Below are 23,816 nucleotides of genomic sequence, written 5' to 3'. Positions count from 1 at the left end.
TAACGGAATTGAATTAAATGAAATCTGACTGATTCTATCTTGATTCTATCAATATGAACTTCTGCCCCTGTATAACAAATACATTTGAACCTCAGTTATTCTGTCTAACTAGCATCTTTGTTTTTAATAATGCTTTATTTATTTTTATTTTCCCTTATAATTTATTTCCTTCATGTAACATGTCTGGGATCACCAACAAAGTTTATTCATAAAAGAAACAGTTAACTCACATTTGAAAATCTTCACCAAGATTGAATTAAACACATGGAAAGATAGACATTACAGGTATACATATGTGTTAGGAGGGCACAACCATTACAGTGATTGGTATCTCTTAAAGCCAGTACATAAGAACAATTCTCCTGAGTCTTAAGATAACATGCCAAACTCCATGATCACCTACTCACTCCAAGGCTATGGAGGTAGCTTCTGCCTTGGCAACTGCTGTACACTCAGTAAGAATTCAGGATACAGCTTCATAATAGCTTTCATTTGACAATAAAAACAGCCATACTGTGTGGTTTAATGCACATTCACTTCATATCAATAACCCCAGACTGAAGTGTTCAGAATGGGTGAGGTACAATGATGCCCAGGGAAACTTTTGGTCTGAAATGTAGCAGACAAAAAAATGCTGGAGAAATCTCAGAATGCCAGTGTTTTGTTTTTGTAGTAGGATGTATTATTGTTTTAGTTAACAAAGTAAAAAAAACCAAAACAATTACAACATTGTAATGATACTTTCATTAGATTAGATACTATCACTATCATATTTTATCAGAGGGTACTATTGAATTAATCCACTTCAGGCAATGTCTAATTAATTATTTTTAGTTTCATGTAAGCCATATCTGCTATAGAACTACAGCTTTTTTTCCATATCATTTAATTTGTCAATTCCACAGTTTCAGAACTTCATTGGTTAACAAATGTTAAAAAAATAGGAATGCAATTTTAAACATAGCTAAACTATATCTTAATCAAATAAAAAAAAATTTAAATGACAACCACAGACCAAGTAGATAAAAGAATCAAACGACGAGACAGAGACAAAGGGAGTGACAGATAAAAGATTAAAAGACCTGAAGCACTCTGATCTCATTCTCTTGTTTAAAGTCAAAGTTTACACAAGCAGCGGGCTGACTGAAGAGAGCGCCACTGCTCTATCTAAAATCGCCATTTATTTGTCTAACGACTGCATTACACAAATGGTTACGTTAGACTGTCAATTGTCTTATGCAAAAAGATGTCAATAGTTCTTAGTTATTTTAAAATCAGACCACCTAAATGCTCAAAGGAGAAGTTCATGTTAAAAGAAATGCACCACTTCCTGACTGCAAAGCTCTACCTTCACTCCATGATTGAGCCATTAAACATCTGTCCACGCAACCAGTTTCACCATCCGTTACCGGTGTTTCCCTCGCCCCTCAGACAGCACAAGTTCAGGTACTGCACGCGTGTACCACTCAGACCACCCCCCGTCATACACAGACACATCTGGCTGGCCACACTCATAGGCGGCCAGGGCAACGTTGCATGCTGTGACTGCCGAACCGCACGTCACGCACAGTGGTTGTTGCAAATCCACCCCGGCCTGCTGGAACAGTGCCCTCAGCTCGTCTGGTGGAAGCAGCAGCCCAGACGGAGCCAGGAAAGATGTGAAGGGTATATTGGTGGAACCAGGAATGTGGCCAGGTTCAGTATCTGACACAAACAGACACAAAGGAAGAAGCAAAATAAAAGCAAAGTGATGACACAACAACCAAGTATTTGACATTTAATACTTGTGCCATTAATTACACACACACACACACACACAATGTATGTGTGTGCGCATAAACTTTAATTAATTAGCAACAAAAAGTGTTGCGTTCCTAACTAACCAGGTAGTGTTCCTTAATCATTAAAGCCTGTGCAACCACTTTCACAGTGACAACAGCACATAGTAAGTATTACAGCACATGTAAACACCATGTGTCTGCTTCTGGGCACAAGCACACTGTACCCACCACAGCAAACTACAAACGTCAGTACAGAAGTGACTAGCAAAGTCGTGGCCCGAGGGGGTTTAGAGGTCCAATGGTTCCATAACTTTAGAAGAAGTGAAAATTGTGCCATACATGACCCCTGGACTCTCCGCACAAGTGCAGGACTGCACGTATTCACGCTGCCCTTGAAGCCCATCAGACAGACCCACACCACATCCAAACATTAACTCACTAACTCAAGGCTAATTTCGCTTAGGTCAAACCGAAAAACACTCGCAGCTCTAATCCTTTGAGGACACGGACTTTTGCTTGGTTATTGTCGTCAGTGGCGACATGAAGATCAAGACGTTTGAATATCTTAAAAGGTTCAATACGCACGGGACGCCCAAGTAACAGTTATGCAACTTTGTTTAATAATACAACAACAAGAGATGAATGTAAGATCCTATTTATCGGTTAGAATAAACTTTAAGAACATGTCCCACTTACTGTCTCTCGGTTCTGGGTCAGTTCCTCGGAATCTACCTAAAGGCCGCGCATCTACCAGCTGAAACGTCTTAGTGTCAGTGTTGTTCAAAATGTCTTCGAACGTTTTGACCCACGAACGATTCAGAGTGGCTTTGAACTCCGTCGGTTCTGGCCTCTTGTATTTATCTGTTAGCGGGTATCCCTCACTAATCCAGTGCTTTAGACCACCGTTGAGGACATACACTGAACTGTGCCCGAAGACCCGGAACATCCACCAGACGCGCGGCGAGGAAAACGCTCCGCACTCGCTCGCATCGTACACCACGACGTGCGAGTCGTTGGCGATGCCCAGATTCCCGACATATTCCGCGAAAACTTTCTCTGTAGGGAGCATATGATCCATCGGAGAACTTATGTCGCTACATCGGTCGATGTCAAAAAACAAGGCACCGGGTATGTGTCTCTTTTTAAAATCGCTCTTGGCAATTCGCTGTAGTTTTGGTAGATGCCATGAGGCATCCAGAACTCGGACGCTGGATCCTGTGCGTGTTTTGATGGCTTCGGAGAGCCACCTGGCCGTAACCAGCGCTTTGGTTTGATGGAACATCACGGAGCACAGTGGGAAAGTCAACGAGTCCCAGTTTAGTGATCATATATCCTGCACCCGGGACCTGTCGTACCTACTCCAGCAGAATCTCAGAGGAGGCGTTGACCAAGAGTAATTTCACCATAGGCTATTTCAAAGCTAGATTTATCTGATTCCGTCACGGTGACTAGATCAAAAGGATTTGTCCAGTGATATCAGTAGACACGTTTGCATTTTATAATACAATCAACGGACTGTGGTAATCTAAAAGTTTGCAATCCAAATTTCAAGTTTGCAAATAGTTAACAATTCTGTTACACAAGGTTGCTGGGGTGTCTGTTGTGGGATGAAATATTTATTTGTGTTTTTAACAAACAAAACTAATTGGCAGTTTGTTCTTCGTCATTGCTGCAAAGCCTACAATTATCAAATACATCACAGATGTCCGCTGTTTTTATTCGGAACTTCTCTAGTTCAGGGTTTCTACCCGACTTTTTAAATGTGAAACACAAAATGACCACAGCGTCATGTGTAGGTAATGAACCCGTCGACAGCTGCATAGCGAATCTAGTTATTACATAAACAAAAGTAATATTTTGAGTAGCTAGTGGTAGAGAAAAAGTTAACAATGTCAATTTCAGTGATACGCAGGGGACTGGAGCTTCTGAGCAATGACATTAAAGGTAAACGGCGGCTTTGAGATTTTGCTAGCTAGCTAGTTAGCTAACCCATGGATGTCACGTTAGAATCTAAACGTGCACGTTTCAAGAATTAATCTAGTGGAGGATACTAACTAGGTAGTTAGCTATAACGTTAACTTACTTAAATGTTATGTGAACATGTATTTTTATAATCCGTGGTTGTGGCTTTAACCAAATGTGTGATTAGTTTCCTTCTCCGAGGCTGCCCAAAGAGGTGCCTTTTTCTCTGCTTTCCTATCAAGAGTTACCTGGTGCTGCACAGTGTCAGTTAGCTGACCTAGCCAATGATGGCTAGTCCTTTTCCTTTATGCGAAAACTGCGACCCTCCGGCCTGGCGATGAGGATTATGAAAGCACTGTTTATTGTGGATTGTAGGCAGGCTTTGTGAAATCTGGCACCAAAAGGTGAATTTATGCAAAAGTAGTGGAAGGTACGTGTAGTCAGCTTGTGGAAACACTCCCCCCCCCCCCCCCTTCTAAAGATGGTGGTAAGAGTCAGAAGAAGAGTTGTCAGAAGACGACATTGATGGATCAGATCAGCTCCAATAAACAGGGTGTCAGGAAGCAGATCCGTCAGCTGCAGGCTCACAGCCAAGCCAGGAAGAGCAAAGTGACCGTGAAAAACAAGAACGTCAAAAATGCTTTGGGTGAGTGAGACATAAGGAGGGAATGTTGGGTTTGGAAATACACATGTAAAGTAAAATTGTTCTGTCAGGTATACATCATCAGCTTCTCCGAAAATTCTGTACAACTTCCTGGTTGCATAGTGTATCTCATGGGGTTCTTTTATACCTGAATGATATGGCAAAGCCGTACTAGAATCAGACGGGTTGCTTCATTTTTTCTGAAGGACTAATTCTAGTAGCCAATATCAGTAGTTCTGACCCAAAATAAGCACATGTAAATTGGATTTGAGAGGCATAATAACCAGGTGTTGGGTTATGAAATGGTGTTGCAATAGAAAATGTTGCCAGTGGCCTGTGTTTGCCATGCTCCAGGGGCTGGAAGAAAACTGCTGTGTGCATTTGCGTGTTTTTGTCTTTGCAGAGGAGTACCGAAAGAAGCAGAAAAAAAGTCAGCTCAGTGCCAATCTGGAGTACTTCCTGGGAACAAGCTATGTAACGCAGGAACACCACACAAAGAAGGTACTCCAGCAAGACAGGCTCTTTGTGGTTTTTTCCCATTAAAAATGAGAACACGTGTGATGTTGGCAGTGTAATGAATCTATTGTACATGCCCAGCACATGTTCAGGAAGTTAACTTAATTTATGTGCAGTCATGCCACAGTTGCTCTAGCTATGAATGATTCCAGTGTTATGAACTGGTGACATTGGTGAGGTCACAGTCGTGATCATCTCTCTGTGTCTCAGATCCAGCAGCAGAACACCGGCCGTCTCTCCCGTCACCAGCCGGAGCAGCCGGTCAGGAAACCAGCACAGGAAAAATCCATCTTCACAGAGGAGGAATTCCAGAAATTCCAGAAGGAATATTTTGCTAATCTATGATCTTAGTCTGACGTATTATGGACACGTGAGATGTCTGATGTGGAGAATTATCCCATTGTTCCAGCAAACTCTGGACAGTCCAGATGGTTCCAAATGCAGATTTTTGATTATTTTCATGTTCATCAGTATGTAAGGCTTCATGTTTATCCATGTTGTTACTTGTGTTTTAATAATAAATGTATGCTTAGTGGCTTTGCCAAAAGGTATTTTGAAGATTATCAACAGTTCATCGTTTTTATAGCAAAGTCCGAGTAAGATGATTGAACTGGAATGAAGTTATGCTTGTTATCCTCTATTCTTATGCCTAACAATATTTGGCAAGACCTTTCCCATCCAGAGAAGGATGTAATAATTGTTTACCCCTTCACTTCAGAGTCCTGTTTCTGCAGATATTTAGCCCCTGCAGTTTCAGGGACGTGGTCCCAGTCCGACTGCTCTATCAACATACTAATACTGTCCACTAGAGGGCCCAACGGGGACATATCCAGTATAGATCAGATGGCTATCTTGCTTTGACATTTACCCACTCAAAAAAAAGAAGAAAAAAAAAAAAAAGGCAATGCACACGAGAACCTGAGACGCCGAACTTGATTATCTGGTCCAAGTTGAGTGGCAGTGGCTTGAACCTTATGGTAATGCTTATGAAATGCCGAGGGAAGTCCTCGGGAGAGTAAAGGCCGTGCGCTATGTAAGGGGAGGAACAGGCTCTGCATGCTCTCAGCGGTGGATCGGTGTGTGTCGCACCGATGAACCTTGGAAGCGGACAGTACTCGTAAAGGAATACTTTTAAGTTTGTAAAGCGTATGAAGTGAATTCATTACACGCAAAAGAAAGAACTGCAGACCGCTAAAATATGACCTTATAGGGGAACGAAAATTTAATCCTCTCAAAGTGAACACGCAGACGAAGCATGTCACTCGTAAGTCATGGTTTATTACGCTTTCGAATTTTTGAGTTATGTAGGTTATGTTCATTGATATGTTTTCAATATTTAAAATATATTTACAATATATTTATTGGATTTCGTTATTACATAACAGAATTAACATATCCCTGTTAGAAAATTATTCCTATTAAACGTTTCTTGGGGAGGACAATATCTTTTTGTTTTAGGATTGTTTTGTCGTTTTTAATGACTAGTCCTCAAAGATCGATGGAATCAACTAAACTGAGGAGTAAATGTGTCTTGTCAGGGAGTTAGTCTTAAGCCTAACCGTCCCGCTCGCCCACCATCCCTTGACCCATCAGTGGCGCCACCGACACCCCTACGGCCAGCAGGAGATTCGCCTATTTATCTATCTGTCCTGTCTGAGGAGCTCCCTGACCAGGTACTGTCATCCTCACACTGGTGCTGTGACTGCAACGGATTTTGACGTGAACGACTTGGTTCAGTCAAATTTTCTATAACTTTATAAATGTTTTTGTCAGTGGAATGCGACACCTGCCAGACCTGCACCCCCAGTCCCAAGGAGACCTGTTCCCTACAGAGAAGATCAACCCGCTCAGATCACCCAGCCTAAGGCAAGCATTTTAGTAAATACATGCCTTTTCCTCAATGTTTTCTGTTTCTCAGTATTTGGTTCATTTTGAATTTCTCCTCTGTAGAATTTAAACGAGTACAAGGAGTCAACAGGCATTAGAAACACAGAAGACCCGTTGCCCAGTATAACCTCTGATGCAAAGTGGGTCCTGTACAAAGATGTTCTTTCTGATGAGACCGATTGCCCAGTAAGCTTATAATGTGATGAGGCTGACTGAGATATATTCTAAATTCCATTTACACACCTACATATATGCTATAAGTATACTTACAATAGAATAAAGTTCCTTAAAGTTTATGCAATAGAAGTGGACATTTCATCACTAAATAATGATCCCAGTATTATTCATGTTTTTAATAATTAGACATTAAACTGGGTGTGTTTGAATGTATCATGTGCAACATGTAAACTATAACATAGCATAAAAAATGAAAAGATAAGACTTACTTTATTACTCTGGTCCCCTCTCATCCAGCCTCAGGACTGTACCACACCACAAAACCACCCACCTCCTCGGCCTCTTGCTCCACCTCGTCCTGCTGCTCCCCCTCACCCTGCAGTGATACGACCCCGAAGACCCTCCCTGTCCGAAAGCACCTCAGAAGGTCCCACTGAGCACCTGTATGAGTATTTACCGGATATACTGCCAGACGCCCAGCTACAAGTAATGAGGACCCATCATAGATCATATCCAAAACATTAATGAAAAAATAAAGCCCAAAAGTGTATCTGTGTTAAATGTGATTTCCAAAAAACAACCACAGGATGAAGCAGGTTGGGCATCTTCCAGCCCAGTTCTACCTGCAGTCCCAACAGAGGGGAGGCCTCAGCGTTCTTGCTCTAGGAATGAGCAGTCTAGCGTAGAAGGAAACAGCTGCAAGGTGACGCAAACAGTTATCTCATGTCGGCATTGTATTGTGCAGAAATATGCACGCACTCACTGCAATGCTCTGAACTACAGGCATGTTGCCAGAGGTCTTAAACAGAGGCTTTGGGGTTGATAAATAGGATGACAATCTAAAAAAATTTGCTTTTAAAAAGCAAGCAACCTTCCCATGACTTATGAGACCATTAGTTTCCTCGACTTTGCCAGCATGCGTAGTTGAGAGGCTCATTGCTTGTTGTCATTCATCTATTATTAAAATGAGGGCAACACACAATTCATTTCCAAATAAATTCTGGTTTCTGGAGCAGTGTCAGTTACTCAAGAACTGAAATCAGGTCAGGATTTACAGAGATTTGGTATTCCAAATTAGTCAATAGATGGCCCTGATGTTCTAATTACACCCATTTAAGTTGCATCCATTTAGGAATGATGGCATGGTATTTTTGGTTCTGTATTGACCAGGTTGGAATGTTTTTTAAGAAGACAGAAGTCTGTATAAATCAGGCTGTAAATCAGATTTGAGCCTGTTGCGTCAGCGTGTAATAAATGCTGTCTGGAGGTGGTGGCTGATTAGTGTGGGGCCTGTGACTTTAGGAATAATGCATTATGTCTCTTCAGGAGCTGCAGCTTCTGTTGGATTGGTGGAGAAGTTTGGAAGGTGAGTGGCTCACTGTGTCTCAAGAAATTCTACTCTGTGATTGGTCTTGTATAAAAAAATTAATACTGGTTTGTCTAAACTCTTTTAGAGTGGGAGCAACTGGCCATGCACTATCAAGGACATGAAACAAAGTATGTTGACATATATATATATATATATATATATATATATATATATATATATATATATATATATATATATATATATATATATATATATATATATATATATATATATATGGCTATTGGTTATATATATGGCTATTAGCAATTAATGGAGGAAAATAACAGTGTTTCTCCTGCAGACTGCTGATCACAGTGGTCCACAGGGTGAAAATGGCAATGCATCTGTTTGAGCTGCTCATGTTCGAGCACGGCCGGGTCCTGCTGAACTACATCATGGAGCTGCACTGCACTGCCAACAGTGTAGACAAGGTGAACAAGAAGAAGCGCATCATGGGCATGACGGGGGGCACCACGGGAGCGGTGGGCGCCGTTGCCGTGGTCGCAGGCCTGGCTCTCGCCCCCCTGACCTTCGGTGCCTCTGTGGTAGCTGCCGGGATCGGCGTTGGGGTCGCCGCCGCTGGAGGGGTCGCCGGTGCGTCCGCTGCCATCACCGGCAAAGTGAAGAGCAGTCAGTTCCGGCAGAAAGTTGAGGGGATTCTTAGAAACTACAAATCCGAGATGGAGGATATCGTGGGGTGCCTGAAGTTCATCGATGTGGGAATGGAACACCTCAGGATGCAGGACCACTTGGAACTAAAATACATGGATGCTGATGCCGTGAAAATAGTGCAAATGGCACAGGAGACAGAAGGCTTCGCTTCCATAGACGCTGTTGCCAAGTGCGTGTATGTACTGCAGGCCTTTGCCTCTGGGATTGATTCCTACTACGCTGAGGAAGACAAGCTGAGGCTGAAGAAGGACTCTGAAAGCCAGTTCGCAGGGGAGGTTCGTGAGGTTGCAGTCAGACTCAAAGAGGGCATGGATGAACTGATCCGGGTTAAAAACCTGTTTCGCTCTGTAGTTCTGTGAAGCGTGTAATTCTGTAAAGTGTGTAACTATTGTCGGTAATGTAGAATGTCTCCTGACTTCCACTATAATTGTAATTCCCTCATAAATGCATTTAGGCACAGATTATATAGATATATGATCCTCTTAAGACAGTCTAACAACTTCAAACAACAATGTCATATATTGTAATGTCCATGTGTGGTTCTCAATTTGCGTTTTGTGCTAATTTGCGTTTTGTGATGATGCAGAGCTTTGCTATATCTGTCTGGAAGAAGTATGTCCAAGCATGTCTATCTGTTGATTAAATATCTAATTTTGCCAAATCACATTAGCCAAACTCAGTTCAGAATAGGATCCATTACTTATCAATTGCTCAAGTTACCCAAACTACACTGCCTGCATCAGTACAATGTCATATGTGTGAACTATTCTAGCAGTTTTTACGTTCAGGGGTGTGTGTGTGTGTGTGTGTTCAGTGCGTGTTTGGATTGCCATTTTTGTATATATGGGCCTTTGCCCATGTATATAGCTTTGTATTGTTTGTATATAGATTTGTATTGCATTCATCTGTTTTGTGCAGCTACTATAAATGTCACTCCAGTTCACTGCAGCAATTCCAGTTTTCTGTCCACCACTCTTTCCTCTCTGTCAGCCAATATAGACTGGTCATAAAATAATTTTTTTAGATTGATCATTAAACCATGAGCTGAGATTATTCCACATTCTGAAGAATGAGTCACAACTGTTTTACATAACACCCAAAGGCATTTAGAGATGTCTCAGCAAGTATCTTTTTGTTTCTCATACTGAAATTAAATTCTATTCATCACATATAGTCAGCACACACAGTACTGAATGATGGCACAGGACGAGATTAATTCAACTCTACAAATATATGCATTCATGGTCTGGTGTATGAACCATGTTTATTTTTTGTTGTTGTTTAATGAATGACTTGTTTTTACAAATTTTATTGTGTGTAGTTACTGTGATTTTCATACCAAACTCCAAAAATACCAAAAAATGAAGAACACATTAAAGCAGACCCCCTTTCGTTGCTTTAGCTCACCACATCATATACTGTCTGGGCCATGATAACCTGATGGCATGGTAAGTTAACATAGATCTTGGTTGAAACAATTTATTCCTAATAGAATTTGAGAAATCATACATGTAATCTCCAATTACCCATCTTGAAACTGATGTCACCTGCCTTTGTGAATGACTCATGGCTTCCTCCCCCTGCTGTAGCCTCCTGTTCACCCCTTAAAACTCTCAACACATCAAAACAACAGCCTGGGTTCTCATACAATGCTCAAGACTCCTCGGCTCCAGAGGATAAGGTATTTTACATTAAAATTGTATAAGCATATACCAAGGCCTATATCTGTATAATCACCTGACAGTTGCACTTGTGCTGATATAGAAATGACTTATGGTGACCTAATATTCACAAGAGCTAATGTAAACACATATGCTTCGCTCTAAAAACAGCTATTCACATTTTACATGCTGCAGGTTGAATACATTTGATGTATCCAATATGTACTCCCTGTTTTCTGCTTCAGATAAGCACTGGAATGGGAGAGATTACAGGCACACTGGCTCTGAGCGTCTTTTGAAAGCATTCATAACAGGGACCCAAGAATATAAGTGTGGTAAACTCTTTGAAACTGAGGAGCCTTCTTCTGTTACAGCAGATGACTGTGAATGGAGCTCCTGATGACAATGGACTTGAGAGTGAACTTGCCGCTCCAGGGGTTATGAAGCTTGTCTCTTTCTTTGAGAAAACAGTAGTTGAAACATATTTTCCTTTTTGGAAAAATGTGACTGCATTATAACCAATTACATATTTAGTCGCCATTATTGTGTCTAGTTAAACTATACTGATTTTCATATTTAGCTTGGTACTGTAAATTGGATTTTAATAACTTGCCATGATTTAAGATTAGAATTTCAAATTGCACTTGCTTAGTGAAAGAAATTGTTAGATACATTCTAAACCAGAAAAAGGAAAAAAGGAAAACCAGTCTGAATCTTGTTAGGCATGTAGGGTGGAGTTTATAAAGTGAAATATTTTCTCAACTTCATAACATGTGTCAGATCTTTTCTTTCAAAACTAAACAAAATATAATAAAAATAAAACAAACAAACAATTGATGCTGAGGCCAAGAGCAGATGACTCAACTAAAGAATAAAATGAATTCCATATAAATGTATGATTTATATATATATATATATATATATATATATATATATATATATATATATATATATATATATATATATATATATATATATATAAAACCTGGAATCTTGTACAAATTATATAATCTGAACAAAGTTACAAGATTACAGGTGATTATATAGAGAGAGAGAGAGAGAGAGAGAGAGAGAGAGAGAGAGAGAGAGAGAGAGAGCGAGAGCGAGCGAGCGCATTTTGTGTGTAGCATTTAAGTTTATACAGGCCAGTGATACAAGTAATTTTACTGTTAAATCTAATTTTAACCTAAATTGGGTTTTATTCTCTTATATCATCACGGTGTACGTACTTCGCCGGGTTGTTGGGGAACTAATTTTTGGGCATAATTCCGCCTCGTAAACCTTAGAACCAATCAGATTAAAGCATAGGATGTGCACTGATACAAAGTTGTTTGGCTGGCGGAAGGTTATTTGTTGGTGTTATTCGTAAGTATTTAATGTCATGTGACAACTTCGTGATCGTCTTTGTCCTGCTGTGTCACTACTAACACATATCGTTTTGGGCTTTCAGCTCTACCGCTCAAAATGGCAGAGTAACGGCTCGCAGCGGCAAAACTCGCAGCGGCAAAACCTGCAGTGCAACGGCGAATTGCACTGGTTCTCTTTGTCAAAATGGCGTAAGTAAAAATCATTATCTTATTGGAAAGCGCTGGTTGTAAAGTGCAGTACGTACGAATATGGCGGTTTCACGAGTGTCATACGACTACCGTCGTAGGTTAGTTACGAACCTGAGTAACACTTATTTCGTGGTAGGCGTTATCAGCTATTTAGAGAAATCTTAAATGATTTGCTTTAGTTCATTCTGTACTGTATTATGCTAATTTAAAGCCATCTAATAAACCATCTAGTTAGCAGTGATGCTGTTAGCGTTTATCTTCTTTGCCATGTCCGCCATAATGTGCTCCGAGTTTTTCGCTAGCTAGCCTGAATGTTTCGCGTTTGGAAAATGACCAGTTCAAAATATTTACAAAATGTACTCTCGACCCCCGAGAACTTGTTACAACGCTAACCTACGATCTTGGCCGTTCAAAATAAACCTTTTGAACTGTCTATTGTTACCGGACAACGTGGCACTTTCAAAATGGCGTCCATTCCGTCTTTACTCACGGTTGACAGCTGGTTGTGTTGTGAAAATGGCGCGGGCGCCAAGGACTCTCCCCTCCCCTCCCCTCCCGGCAGGAAGCTGGGGCGGGGCTATTGGCTCTTCGTGACCAAATTGGGAAATGTCACGCCAAGGCGTGGGTTTTCCATTGCCAAGGCACACTCTCTCTCTCTCTCCCCCCCCCCCCCCCCCCCCCCGGACTAATTGTACAATCTATTGTTACTCTTAATCGCTAACTTGGAGCAAGTAGTCAGATGAGTGAAGTGCTTTGGGTTTTGATGAGGTGGTTGAGCATGCTTATGGATAATGCCTAATCCACCCTCCCCAAACAAACATGCACACGAGTTGGCGCTTTCTTGTACCAAGGAAAACGCTGGACAAGGAAGAGACACTGAACTTAACATTTTTATACAGTTTAGGGAGTTTGAATGAATACAAACAAATCATGTTTTTTTTTTTATATATATATATATATATATATATATATGTGTGTGTGTGTGTTTATTTTAACTCTCAATCTTATTTCTTTCTAGGTCCCTCGAGGCTACCACCCTCAGCTTTGCTGCCGTCGACAGCACAACCCTACTCGACTCGTTTATAGAACCCCTGTCCACTTCAAGTCTGTCTCTGACCTTGACCATCCACCATGTCTCTGAGCTCACAGCTGTGCATGGAGGACGCGGGGTCCCTGTTCTTGGGGCCCTCGACTCTGATGGCTGACCCCTTTGGGCCCCTTCTGGACGAAGATGAAGAGAGATCTCTGTCCGAGGGGTCGTCTTCGCCCCTCTCCTTCTCTTCATACTCTGAATCTTACACCTCCTCCCCGTTCTCCTCCCCCTTGGCCCCTTCTCCTCTAGGGTGTAAAGTCGGGTGTGACGTGTCGCCGCTCCCTTGGCTGTCTGCTGGTGAGCAGGTTGATGCTCATGCTGGGGCAGATCAGAAAGAAGGTAAAGCTCTTATCCTCAAACAACCTCTTGCGCCCAGTGGCAGTTATTCCTCACTTGCTATTAAATAATTCGAGGATTTTCTTATCTGGAGTGATGTAATGAGTAACTCAGATAGATAGATAGATAGATATGTAAAGACTAATGAGCGTGTGTTATAGGAAAGTGGAATAAACCAAATCCTTGATTTCAATTGCAGGGGATGCGTTTTCTGGCATGGAATGGATGGCGGAGAAGATCGACCTTAGCGACTTTGACCTGGATTCGCTCATCGGATCCTGTGATTTAGACGAGCCCCCTAGCTCCCCCGAGGAGCTCTTGGCCACCCTCAATTCCCAAATGGAATTGGACCTGAATCCGCTTCCATTCCCTTCAACATCAACCTCCAACCCGGAAGAGCTTGTCCTGCCTGCTCTCCCCCTTGACCTTCCACTCCCTGAGCTGCCGGAAGACCCAGAGATCCGTCCGGATCCTGTCACCATTGAGGTCAAATCTGAGCCACCATCCCCGCCTCCTGCCCCGGCACCCCACTCTCCTGCCTTTACCCTGGAACTGGGCAGCGAGGTGGACATCTCTGAGCTGGAGAAGGCCGTTTCCAAGGCGGGAAGTGACCACCAGACCCCCAGCCTTGTGCTCTCGCTCTCCCCTGCCCACATCTTGCTGGTCCTTGCTCCGAAGGATGAGGTGAGCATTGTGGCCAGCACCTGCACGGATCAGTCTGACAGCGGTGTCGATTCCATGTCTGGCTCTCCACCACACTGCCCAAGTCCCACCCCATCTCCAAAGCCCATGGGTGTGTCCAGAACCAAGCCATACTCAAAGCCTGACCCAGGTACGGGGCCAGCTGTCGGTGGCAGGGTGAAGACCACCTCTGGGGCTCCAAAGATGGCAGATAAGAAGCTAAAGAAGATGGAGCAGAACAAGACAGCGGCAACCCGGTACCGTCAGAAGAAACGGGTGGAGCAGGAGTCACTGAACCTGGAGTGTGTGGAGCTGGAGAAGAGGAACGAGGAGCTGAAGGAAAAGGCTGATTCGATAAGCCGAGAGATCCAGTACCTGAAGGATCTCATGGAGGAGGTCCGGTCTGCCAAGAACCGCAAAAACAAGACCAAGGCCAACTCCCGCTGAAGCAGACGTGCTTTAAGTCAAGATCCGCTTGATTTTATAAAGTAGAAATAAAGGTACAGAGAGGTTAACAATAGAAGCAATAGAAGTGCTGGTCTCTTTCTCACCCCCAGTTCTCTCCTCCTCACAATGTATAGTGTAATAGTAACAAGGAAGATATTATATGAACTGACTTGTCACAAACACTGCAACCCCTGAACAATGGAAAATTTACACATACACCCCACTCTTACTCTCATTCAGTTTCATTCATTTTTCACATCTCAACATTATTGTCCAGTAAGGGGCCTCATGCGTTTGATGCGTTACACTGAATTCTGCCCTTGTGCGTGTACATAGCTTCAGCCACCCTTCTGCTTTATTTAAAATACGATATTTGGTTGGCGTCTATGCTGTACTTCACTATTGTCTTGTACAATTTCTGTGTTTTCTAATAAAGCTTTGTCTAAACTAAACCTTGTGGTTGTGCTGCTTTGAGAAACGAGTTAGTCCGGTGGAACTATTTTGAATAACACGGTGGTTTTTCAGGTTTCGTGGGTCTTGGTGTTCCGGTAAATGTAAAATAGTTACGAAACCTGCTTCATTGGAGTTCTCCTGCCCTAGTACCCCAATCATGCGTTAGTTCACGTGGTAGACGTAATGGGATTTTTAAAAGGGGTTTCTTGTGTTAAGTGGAAGCTGAACAGCTGTGTAAACCTCTTCAGAAGGATTTCGTAGGCCATAGTTACTTTTTATGTAAAACAGCGAGCCAACGCTCTTACCTCTTTTGCTAATAACTTCTCATTCATCCCTTGTATTAATACAAATAAGAAGACGATTGACCAAACTACCACTGAGAATTTTAACTAGAACAGAAGAACTTCTTAAGATATACGAACTAATGGCTGTTACCAAATCACATGAAAAGGGTTCGCCGCTGTGCTGGTCTACGGTTACCGGCTCACAGCTATATTTGAACCAGTTCAGCCCGGTTCACCAACTCTAGTTAACACTGGCGTACGGTAAGAAGTAAGTCTGTCCGTCGGCGTCCACCTTTAAATAAAAGACGGTGCTTTGCGGATGGGCCAAAGAGAGTTGTGAACAGAAACAGTACAAGCTTGCTGTGACTAGATTCATTAACTATACATCCCTAAATGACAGTTGCCCTGTGGAAAACATTTTACAACTTTGATGAGTTTAATCCGATCACGTGTGATAAATTTAGTCAGACCAATGTTTTATTTAGTTATTTATAATGAACAATAAGTGTATCATGTAAAAGGCAGAGCAAAATGTTATCGTCTAAACAGTTAGACTAAATATCTTAAACGCGACTAAAATTAAATTAAAGTTTAGGTTGCCTGGCGTTAAAGCGGGCTGAAGAAAACATGTTCAAACCGGAACACACCGGTTCTGCCGGTAAGGCAAGCCATTAAGACACGTGAACTATTGAAGTAAAACACCCTCAGCTTTATCAGATTAATTATTTACACATATTTACACAGTTTCACCAGTGTTGACTAATTTTTAAAAGGGAAAAGCAAAATTTCTGCGAACGATCATACAAACGATAAACGATATCACGGTGTCATTTCAGATAGACACATGTATATAATTTTAAATTGTTTTTCGGCTAGTCTGGAACAGTTGTCGCTATTTAAATGTTTTTTTTTTTTTTTTTTTTTACAAAACCCACACCTTATGGAATGTTACTTGAGTTACTGCGTTGCTACTTAACCTTTATTGCAATCATTTGATTCCCTCTAGTGGTTAATACATATTAATACAGCTGTTGTGTTTTTACCCCAGTCCAGCTGGTGGCACTACTCCCGTTGGACAAACATCCGGTTCAACCGTGGCTGATCGAAGATAATAGCAACTTTTAAAGGAATAGAAAGTTGCGTCATAGTTCTTAAAGGCATGTTTATGTCCTTAAATCCGTGCTGCTTTATGAACAGGTGGGCATTTAAAAGCTCGTCGTTTTGGTGGATCGCTCTTGCCAATATTTTACGCAGGTAGGAAACTTCTTTCAATAAAGCATATAAATTGCTTGAGCTGCATCTTTTTCAAAGCTGATAAAATATGTTCGACACAAGTTTTCACACCCTATTGTGTTTTTCTCAGTGACCTCATGCAATGGTTATGACCTTTTAAATCTTGTCTTTTGTGACAGCTTACCTTGCATCTTAAATTAATTTGTCTTAAATAAATGTTTTATGATACATGCCAATGAAGGTCAACTTCCTCTCTATACCCCCTGTCTAAAATAGAACATCATCCACAATGACCAGCCCAGAGAGGCATGTGATCTGGAAAGCAGGAGAACTGGAGGCGTATCTCCACCCTTCTCCGTGGACCCCAGGGGCCACAGTAGTGACTCACAACCCCCCTCGAGGTCACAGCAGCCTGTTCCATCTGCCTGAAGACTCCTTCCTGAGTCTGCTGCTGGGAGCACGGGCGGTCGGACGCCTCCTCTGTGAGCGGCTTGGGGCGCAACGCTGCGCGCTTGTTCACAGGCCCGAGGACGAGGCCCCCACAGCCAGGCTCCTCCTCCTTCCCCTCCATGGCTTGCAGGAGCAGTGGACACCTCATCTTGCAGCAGAGGAAGAGTTCCAGCCACACGACCCTGGATACATCACCTCGAAGAGTGGTCCCCGCTGGGCTGACCGGAACCTGGAGGACATTAGGGAACGGATCCGGGCGAAATTGCCTTCGCCGGATGCCCCCCTTGACTACACTTTCTTCGGAGACCCGTCTCATGTGGGGCTGTTTTCTCGCATAGTGCGAGGGGAGGAACAGCAGTGGAGGGTATGGGAGGACGAGGAGCACATCGCCTTTCTCACTCCGTTCCCCAACATGCCTGGTCTGACCGTAGTGATCCCCCGCAAACCTCTAACCAGTAACATCCTCCGACTAGAGGAGGGGAATTATAAGCGATTGGTTTTGGCAACCCGAAGGGTAGTCAGGCTGTTGGAGGAGAGCCTAGGAGCATGGGGAGTGGGACTCATATTTGAGGGCTATGAGATTGACTATGCTCATGCTAAATTGATCCCGCTGCTTTCGTGTCCTGGCAACCTTACCCAGAGTCTTACGTGTCCAGTGCCTGAGTTTTATGACCTGTACCCTGGGTTCGTGACCTCTGCCAGTGGCCCTCCAGCCATGCCTGAGGACCTAACAGAGATGCATTCCAAAATCACCCAGGCTGCTGTAAGTTTTGTGTAACTTTTTTTGCCTGTCTTGGCAGGAGTTGGCCATGGTTGCAATTTTTACAAAAAAGCTGAAATAGTTTTAGTTTTAGTGGCTTTAATAATAATTTCAGTGTAAGGCAAGTTCATAGCATTAACATGTTTTCACATGTGCACTTCACTTTACTAAGCAGAATTATGCTCTACACTGAAAATGGTTTGTTTCTCTTGCTTTTTATGTTTGTACATCAGTTGATACCTGCTCTAATCTATCTTACATTCAAAAATGATATACCTTAGTTAACTATGCCATTTTATCTAGCAGCTAGTGCTATTGATTTTTGTACTAAACATTGACAATAGTGTAGCCAAATTTACAGTACATGCATTTGAGAGCAAAGTTCAATAAAAAGATTAAACCGGTACATCAGATTCTCACTGCATCGGTTACCTCAGGGAATTTTGCAGTAGACACTGTGTAGATTAATGGAGAAAATTAATCTATTTCAGATACAATTGGTCAATGGCAGTAACAGCAGCAGCATGTGAAGACGTACTGTAGCAGTTGCACTGTCTGTACAGTTATAAGAGGTGCTCTGGATTGGTGAGAAATGGGGCAGCAGGACACTTGATGTTGATTCATTAGGTAGTGTCTCTTCCTACCAAATGAAGGAATTACAATGAGAATTACAAAGAAGATATCCTTCTTGAATGTGAATATAATGTGGAGAAACTGTAACCAAAATATAACTGATAATCAATATAAATGTCATAATTTGTATTTCTATTGTGTTGTTAACTATGTAAAGTTAATTTGTTTACATGGATAAATTATTTGTATTCTGATCATTCTATTTTTTGTAATTTCTGGGATGCATGTTGTTCTAAGCGGCATTTAATATATTTTTCAGAATAAAAATTTAGAATAATGTTTTTTCCCCCAGAGGATGCCAAACTAATTTTGGCTAGGCTCAATCTCATTGTTCCACCACTATGAAAAAATGATCAGTACACATTTTGAAGAAGACATGTGTACCAATATTGCTGACACTGAGGGAAAAAAACATGGGTATTACTTTATTCTTTAAAAAAAATACACATCTTACTTTTGTTTTCTATTATACTAGGAAAATAAATATAAAACTAATAAATAGGACTATGAAGTGTCTGCCATTTTACTCTGAATTTTGAGGTCCTTCATACTGTACAATAGGATTACTTGCATAATACCATCTAATTGTTTTTCCATGTTAATTATGGAGGTAGCATCACTTATTTACACAATTACCAGGGCTTGCCCCACCTGTTTTCCTTCTTTGATTGCACCTTGATCAGCTCCTAATTAATCCCTAGATATTTTAATTAACATCTTAATTAGAGCAGAATTATATGTCTGAAAATATGGCATCACCACAGAGAAACAGGAGAACAGAACAGAGTGGAGAGGAGCATGGAACAGAGCATGGAAGCCTGAAACAGCCAGAATCTAAACACTGGTATGTCATATAGAAATATACTGATGTAATATATACAATGATTATATATTTGTTCCAATGATACAATATACATTTATATATAAAATATACAATGATATATATATATATATATATATATATAGAGAGAGAGAGAGAGAGAGAGAGAGAGAGAGAGAGAGAGCACTTATCAGCAACACATCTAAGTCAGGATATTAATATATATTTTGTTTGTGTGACTGGTTACTACAGCATGACTCTTAACTTTTGTGCAATATCTTTCTTAAGTTATATTAACCCTCTCATCTATACATGTGTGTGATATTGCTTAAAAATGTGCCTGAGCAGGGTTTAGATATGTTAACCAAGCCTGTTTGTCAGGAAGCCCCCTGTCACTTCAGGTGGTCTGTCCCTGCAATCTGCTTGTGTTCTTGGATTGAAACGTTTGGTTGTTTCACACTGGTTGTTCTCAGGAGGGTAGAGTGGCGGAGACTGTGTTTAAGTCCTGCTTGCTCTATCCCATGTGATACTCTTTCCTCGCTCTTATCGAAACAGTAGAATGAGGAGGCCATGGATTGTACAGAGAGTTTCTTTGTTAAACTGTTTTCTTTTTTTGGCAAGCCTCAGATAGTCACATACAGCCATGTGGATAAAATGTCTAGATGAGACGAATTAATTATTTGGCTTTCATGATCTCATGAATATGATTATATGAACAAGCAGGAGCTGGTCCTGAAAATATACTGTTACTATAAAGCACAAATGGTAATCTTTAGATACATATAATTACATATATAATAATAACAACTCCCCCTTTGCCCATGTAGTCTAATTCCTTAGGACACATAATCTGAAATAATAATTAAAATTCCCATATTTACACTCATATAGACTTTTCACACACTGATGTTGGCAGGCTTGTTCCTGGAACCAGCATGCAGGTTTCTCCATCTTGCAGCATGCAGGTTTCTCCATCTTGCAGCATGGGAGCAGCATGCAGGTTTCTCCATCTTGGAGAGGTGGAGCATCGGCTCGATGGAGCTGCTGAGGTCCATGATGGAGAAGACGGAGATGCTTATCTTGCAGCGCAAGTCCACGAACGAGTAGGTGGAAGCAAAGGGCATCAAGGCCACCGGCGGCAGATAGTTGACTACGATGATGGCCAGGACGGTGATGACCATTTTGAAGGCCTTCTTCTTCATGGGGTTCATGAGCTCCTTTCCCGCCACACTCCTGCGCAGCACCCAGATGATGGACAGGTTGCAGAAGACCATGATGGAGAAGGCGGACAGGATGAGGCTGCTGAACACCTCGTTCATGCTCATCACGCCCAGGATGCTCTTGGTCAGCGCGTACGCCAGTACCAGCCCCCACACCGCCGCCGAGACCCCGGCCCGGACGCGCCGGTCGCGGACTCCTGTGAACACGATGGGATGGACCACAGCAATGTACCTGTCCAAGCAGACACATGTCAGGAATAACGGCGCCATGTCTTTGATGCCATAAGCGAAGCGCTGGGCGTACCAGATGTCCGCGTCATCCAGGTACAACCGGTTGATCAGGTCGATGGGCGTCATCAGGCAGAATAAGGCATCCACAACAGCGAGGTTGAAAATAAACATGTCAGACGTGGTGCCCTCTGTCTTACGTGTGGCTATCTGCCACATCACCAGCACATTGGTGGGGAAGCCCACAGCCAGGTTAAACACTTTCACCCCAAAATAAAAGATGAAGCCATAAGCAGCGACTGAGCACTCGTCAAACTGGTACCATAGTGAGCGGCCCCAGCCTGAGGATGTGGCATTCAGGGGCAGTGCAGAGGAGTTACTCATCTCTCGGAAATAAGGACACCTAAGAAATCAAGTTTTTAGTCAGATTTTGGTATGAAGATAAAATGAACAAAGTTCCATTAAGACTGACTGCACCTGTCTACAGGATAAAAACATTTAATGTGAATAAATGGTCATTAGCCTAAGCTTATATATTACACATCACTAAAGATGTCTAAATATTTCTATTAAATTATCAGTTTAATAAACTTTCAATGGAAAACTCACCTCAGCACATGGGAGAAAATAGCTCTGACCACAGAAGTCCAGGTTGTCCTGTCCCTCACAGTTCACTCTTTGCTGAATCCACCTGTAGCTTTTTTTGTACTCTGTCCAAACTTTGACCCACAATTTATTGTCCTATCACCGGGGGCACCCTAGTATAAGTATGTCCCACTGGGAGACCGTGTTACACCATTTTGACAACAACCAATTGGTGCAGTTTTTTTGTGCAACAAGACAGTGCGCAGCAATACTACCGCAATTTGATTGGTCAAAGTTGGTCTGAAGAGGAGGCGCTATATTGTTAATTCCAAATGTTTGGATAAATATACACCATAATGGGAGGGGTACAGTTTGATACCAGTGACGCAACTACTAGTAGACCACAGGACTTTGAGTAAACAAGTGATGCAAGTCTGAAATGAGTAAATCATGTGTAACATCTTACAGTCTTACAGACACACCTTTCTGGAGTCAAGACTGCAATACAGTGGCAGATATATATATATATGCGCAATGCTTAATGTATAACAGTATTTTCAGTATTGTACTGGAATACCGGCTGGGAAAGGCTGAATCCTGAAATACAAGCAAATTGTTTGAGAAACATCTAACTCTTCTTGATTAATGGAAATATGCTAGAACAAATGAAAATGAGTTCTATTAAGTATAGCTATCAGGATGGAAATACTTCTGGTACAAGTCTACTTTAGATCTATACACGACAAGCATTGGGTTCGAGCCCAAACGGGGTTCAAAATAAACCTCATAACTAACACTACCTGCAGCCTGAATTTATGCACAGTCATACGCAGCTGTGCCCTGTGATGGCTGTTTCTACCATCTACATCATTTCTTCCAGGCGCTTCTATACTAAGCTCTTATGTCCTGTGGTCCTTTCTCCCCAAATCCAGGTCTCCAGCTCCATTTCAGACATTTATTTATTTATGACCCCCCCCCCCCCCCCAGTAATGCAAATGTGTGGACTGTCCCATTTTGCTGGAACTCAAGGTGCCTACATTTCTCCTGGCACTTGTGTGTGGCCATCTGGACAGCGGCTTCCAGCTCTCCTTGATAACACCGATTGTGATGTGATTATGCGGCTATGATTTCCAGGTAATTATTTTCACATCGGCTCTGAAGCAGCAGGTTCAAGACAAACTAGGCCTGCTGACTGTACTGGAACCCTTGATAATCACCTAAAGACTGGGGATGGGATTTTTGCCTTTCTGCATCCTGGATTTCATGGTGGTGCTCTTTAGTAGCTGCAGCTGGTCTCGAAAAATATTCTGCTCTTTCTGTGTAAAGAACTAGCTCTTAGGGAGAGAACCTAAATCAGATGTGACTTGGCAATAATTCATTCAGTCATTAAAGGGGAAATAAAGAAAAGGCTATTTTGCTGCTTCCAAAAAGCTTTATCAGGTGAGGTTTTCAGTTAGCAGACTACTGTAAATATAGTCACAGTGAGTTGTAAAGAAATGTCACTTGTGATATGAGAGTAACTGCCCACTGTACACCACAGCTCTTCCTAAATGGATACAGAAAGAGGAAGTGAAAGTCTTTTTTTTTTCAAAAGCGCGCTAACGTAAACCACGTGGTCTCGCATACACAGTCAACCTTGGCGGTTACATCGTATGGCCACCAGGGGGCAAGCGAAAACTAAAAAAAGAGGGAAAACTAAAAAAAGAGGAAAACGTCAGAGTGAGACCCCCCCCCCCCCCACCGCAATCCGGGCCTTCAGTGTTTACTCCTAGGAGAAATAAGCACACCCTAAACATTGTAAGCTGTTATTTTGTTGAAAATAAATTAAATGTTTGAACTGCAAAGGTATCTTGTTCCCCCCCCCCATAAAGTTAATCATCTTGACGAGTTTTTATATGTGTATACATTTAAGCATTTTTAAAAAGCATGGCATGGCTGTTGTAAGATATCTATAACCTTTAGGTCATTGAAAATATCTGAGAGTATTAGTGCACAATATGTTTTAACGCAGTTTTTTCTTTAAGTGTTGGCTATCCAAGTAATTTGTTCCAGAGAGCAAAAAAAATCTGACGCAGTTGATCTCCCGACACTGCAGAGACCAGCATACTATGGCGTAGTGTGTGTGTGTGTGTGTGTGTGTGTGCGTTGGGGGGCGGACGGGGGGGTTTTTTTACACTGTAACGAGAGCGCCAGGGAAGGGAGAGAGGGGGAGGACATCGTTTCCTTTCCGTAGCGCGCACACGCCGCAAGAATACACCGAACTGATTGGGAGAGGGAGGGAAAGAGGCGAGAGAAGAAAGGAAATCGAGGAGCAAAACACGACTCGACTTCTTTGTTTTAGAAAAATCGCCTGTAACGGACGAATGGAG

At 42.1% G+C, this 23,816-nt stretch overlaps 7 protein-coding genes across 17 annotated transcripts in view; 5 read left to right on the top strand and 2 right to left on the bottom strand.

The window, feature by feature from the left end:
- Window positions 1–13: 13 nt before the first annotated feature.
- On the bottom strand, window positions 14–3,170 carry LOC113579523 (3-mercaptopyruvate sulfurtransferase-like). The gene is made up of 2 exons (XM_027013528.2): window positions 2,478–3,170; window positions 14–1,704 (listed from the first exon to the last, which is right to left on the bottom strand). The coding sequence occupies exons 1-2, from the start codon at window positions 3,061–3,063 to the stop codon at window positions 1,406–1,408; spliced, it is 885 nt and encodes a 294-aa protein (XP_026869329.2). The 5' UTR covers window positions 3,064–3,170; the 3' UTR covers window positions 14–1,405.
- Window positions 2,826–5,453, top strand: rps19bp1 (ribosomal protein S19 binding protein 1). 2 transcript variants are annotated; one of them, XM_027013624.2, is made up of 4 exons: window positions 2,826–2,909; window positions 4,225–4,389; window positions 4,790–4,887; window positions 5,113–5,453. In XM_027013624.2, the coding sequence occupies exons 1-4, from the start codon at window positions 2,870–2,872 to the stop codon at window positions 5,245–5,247; spliced, it is 438 nt and encodes a 145-aa protein (XP_026869425.1). In that variant the 5' UTR covers window positions 2,826–2,869; the 3' UTR covers window positions 5,248–5,453. The 2 variants fall into 2 exon arrangements, with proteins under 2 accessions (XP_026869425.1, XP_026869418.1); XM_027013617.2 differs by lacking the exon at window positions 2,826–2,909 and adding an exon at window positions 3,554–3,725.
- An 84-nt stretch (window positions 5,454–5,537) lies between these two features.
- Window positions 5,538–10,206, top strand: LOC113579536. Its single transcript, XM_027013569.2, has 9 exons — window positions 5,538–6,166; window positions 6,441–6,575; window positions 6,676–6,768; window positions 6,853–6,975; window positions 7,264–7,452; window positions 7,553–7,669; window positions 8,293–8,332; window positions 8,421–8,463; window positions 8,637–10,206. The coding sequence occupies exons 1-9, from the start codon at window positions 6,158–6,160 to the stop codon at window positions 9,364–9,366; spliced, it is 1,479 nt and encodes a 492-aa protein (XP_026869370.2). The 5' UTR covers window positions 5,538–6,157; the 3' UTR covers window positions 9,367–10,206.
- Window positions 10,207–12,065: 1,859 nt separating this feature from the next.
- atf4a (activating transcription factor 4a) lies at window positions 12,066–15,233 on the top strand. The gene is made up of 3 exons (XM_027013466.2): window positions 12,066–12,224; window positions 13,243–13,656; window positions 13,853–15,233. The coding sequence occupies exons 2-3, from the start codon at window positions 13,356–13,358 to the stop codon at window positions 14,779–14,781; spliced, it is 1,230 nt and encodes a 409-aa protein (XP_026869267.2). The 5' UTR covers window positions 12,066–12,224; window positions 13,243–13,355; the 3' UTR covers window positions 14,782–15,233.
- Window positions 15,234–16,610: 1,377 nt separating this feature from the next.
- On the top strand, window positions 16,611–19,060 carry LOC113579509. The gene is made up of 3 exons (XM_027013502.2): window positions 16,611–16,772; window positions 17,028–17,964; window positions 18,453–19,060. The coding sequence occupies exons 1-3, from the start codon at window positions 16,678–16,680 to the stop codon at window positions 18,489–18,491; spliced, it is 1,071 nt and encodes a 356-aa protein (XP_026869303.2). The 5' UTR covers window positions 16,611–16,677; the 3' UTR covers window positions 18,492–19,060.
- Window positions 19,061–20,310: 1,250 nt separating this feature from the next.
- LOC113580379 (G-protein coupled receptor 35-like) lies at window positions 20,311–21,246 on the bottom strand. Its single transcript, XM_027014887.2, has one exon. The coding sequence runs from the start codon at window positions 21,244–21,246 to the stop codon at window positions 20,311–20,313; it is 936 nt and encodes a 311-aa protein (XP_026870688.2).
- Window positions 21,247–23,644: 2,398 nt separating this feature from the next.
- The window catches only part of rbfox2 (RNA binding fox-1 homolog 2), a 37,059-nt gene continuing 36,887 nt past the window's right edge, over window positions 23,645–23,816 (top strand). For all 10 annotated transcript variants that reach the window (XM_035522635.1, XM_035522681.1, XM_035522454.1 and 7 more), the window contains exon 1: window positions 23,645–23,816. This exon is cut by the window's right edge. The gene's annotated coding sequence lies outside the window, so the exon portion shown is untranslated.

The sequence above is a fragment of the Electrophorus electricus genome, chromosome 1 (genome assembly GCF_013358815.1).
Source record: "Electrophorus electricus isolate fEleEle1 chromosome 1, fEleEle1.pri, whole genome shotgun sequence".
NCBI lineage: Eukaryota > Metazoa > Chordata > Actinopteri > Gymnotiformes > Gymnotidae > Electrophorus > Electrophorus electricus.
Note: the sequence above shows the minus strand (reverse complement) of the source record. Positions and strands in the feature narration are given on the sequence as shown.

Bases quoted from the DNA above. Each gene is read 5' to 3' on its own strand.
- LOC113580379 (XM_027014887.2), bottom strand. From the start codon at position 21,246: ATGAGTAACTCCTCTGCACTGCCCCTGAATGCCACATCCTCAGGCTGG.
- atf4a (XM_027013466.2), top strand. From the start codon at position 13,356: ATGTCTCTGAGCTCACAGCTGTGCATGGAGGACGCGGGGTCCCTGTTC. The intron at 13,657-13,852 runs GTAAAGCTCTTA...TTTCAATTGCAG, and splicing joins TGGGGCAGATCAGAAAGAAG to GGGATGCGTTTTCTGGCATG.
- LOC113579536 (XM_027013569.2), top strand. The intron at 6,576-6,675 runs GTACTGTCATCC...TGTTTTTGTCAG, and splicing joins CTGAGGAGCTCCCTGACCAG to TGGAATGCGACACCTGCCAG. The intron at 8,333-8,420 runs GTGAGTGGCTCA...AAACTCTTTTAG, and splicing joins TTGGTGGAGAAGTTTGGAAG to AGTGGGAGCAACTGGCCATG.
- LOC113579509 (XM_027013502.2), top strand. From the start codon at position 16,678: ATGTTTATGTCCTTAAATCCGTGCTGCTTTATGAACAGGTGGGCATTT. The intron at 16,773-17,027 runs GTAGGAAACTTC...TGTCTAAAATAG, and splicing joins CTTGCCAATATTTTACGCAG to AACATCATCCACAATGACCA. The intron at 17,965-18,452 runs GTAAGTTTTGTG...AATCTATTTCAG, and splicing joins CCAAAATCACCCAGGCTGCT to ATACAATTGGTCAATGGCAG.
- rps19bp1 (XM_027013617.2), top strand. From the start codon at position 3,671: ATGTCAATTTCAGTGATACGCAGGGGACTGGAGCTTCTGAGCAATGAC. The intron at 3,726-4,224 runs GTAAACGGCGGC...CCCCTTCTAAAG, and splicing joins TCTGAGCAATGACATTAAAG to ATGGTGGTAAGAGTCAGAAG. The intron at 4,888-5,112 runs GTACTCCAGCAA...TCTGTGTCTCAG, and splicing joins AGGAACACCACACAAAGAAG to ATCCAGCAGCAGAACACCGG.
- LOC113579523 (XM_027013528.2), bottom strand. From the start codon at position 3,063: ATGTTCCATCAAACCAAAGCGCTGGTTACGGCCAGGTGGCTCTCCGAA. The intron at 1,705-2,477 runs GTAAGTGGGACA...TGTTTGTGTCAG, and splicing joins TGACCCAGAACCGAGAGACA to ATACTGAACCTGGCCACATT.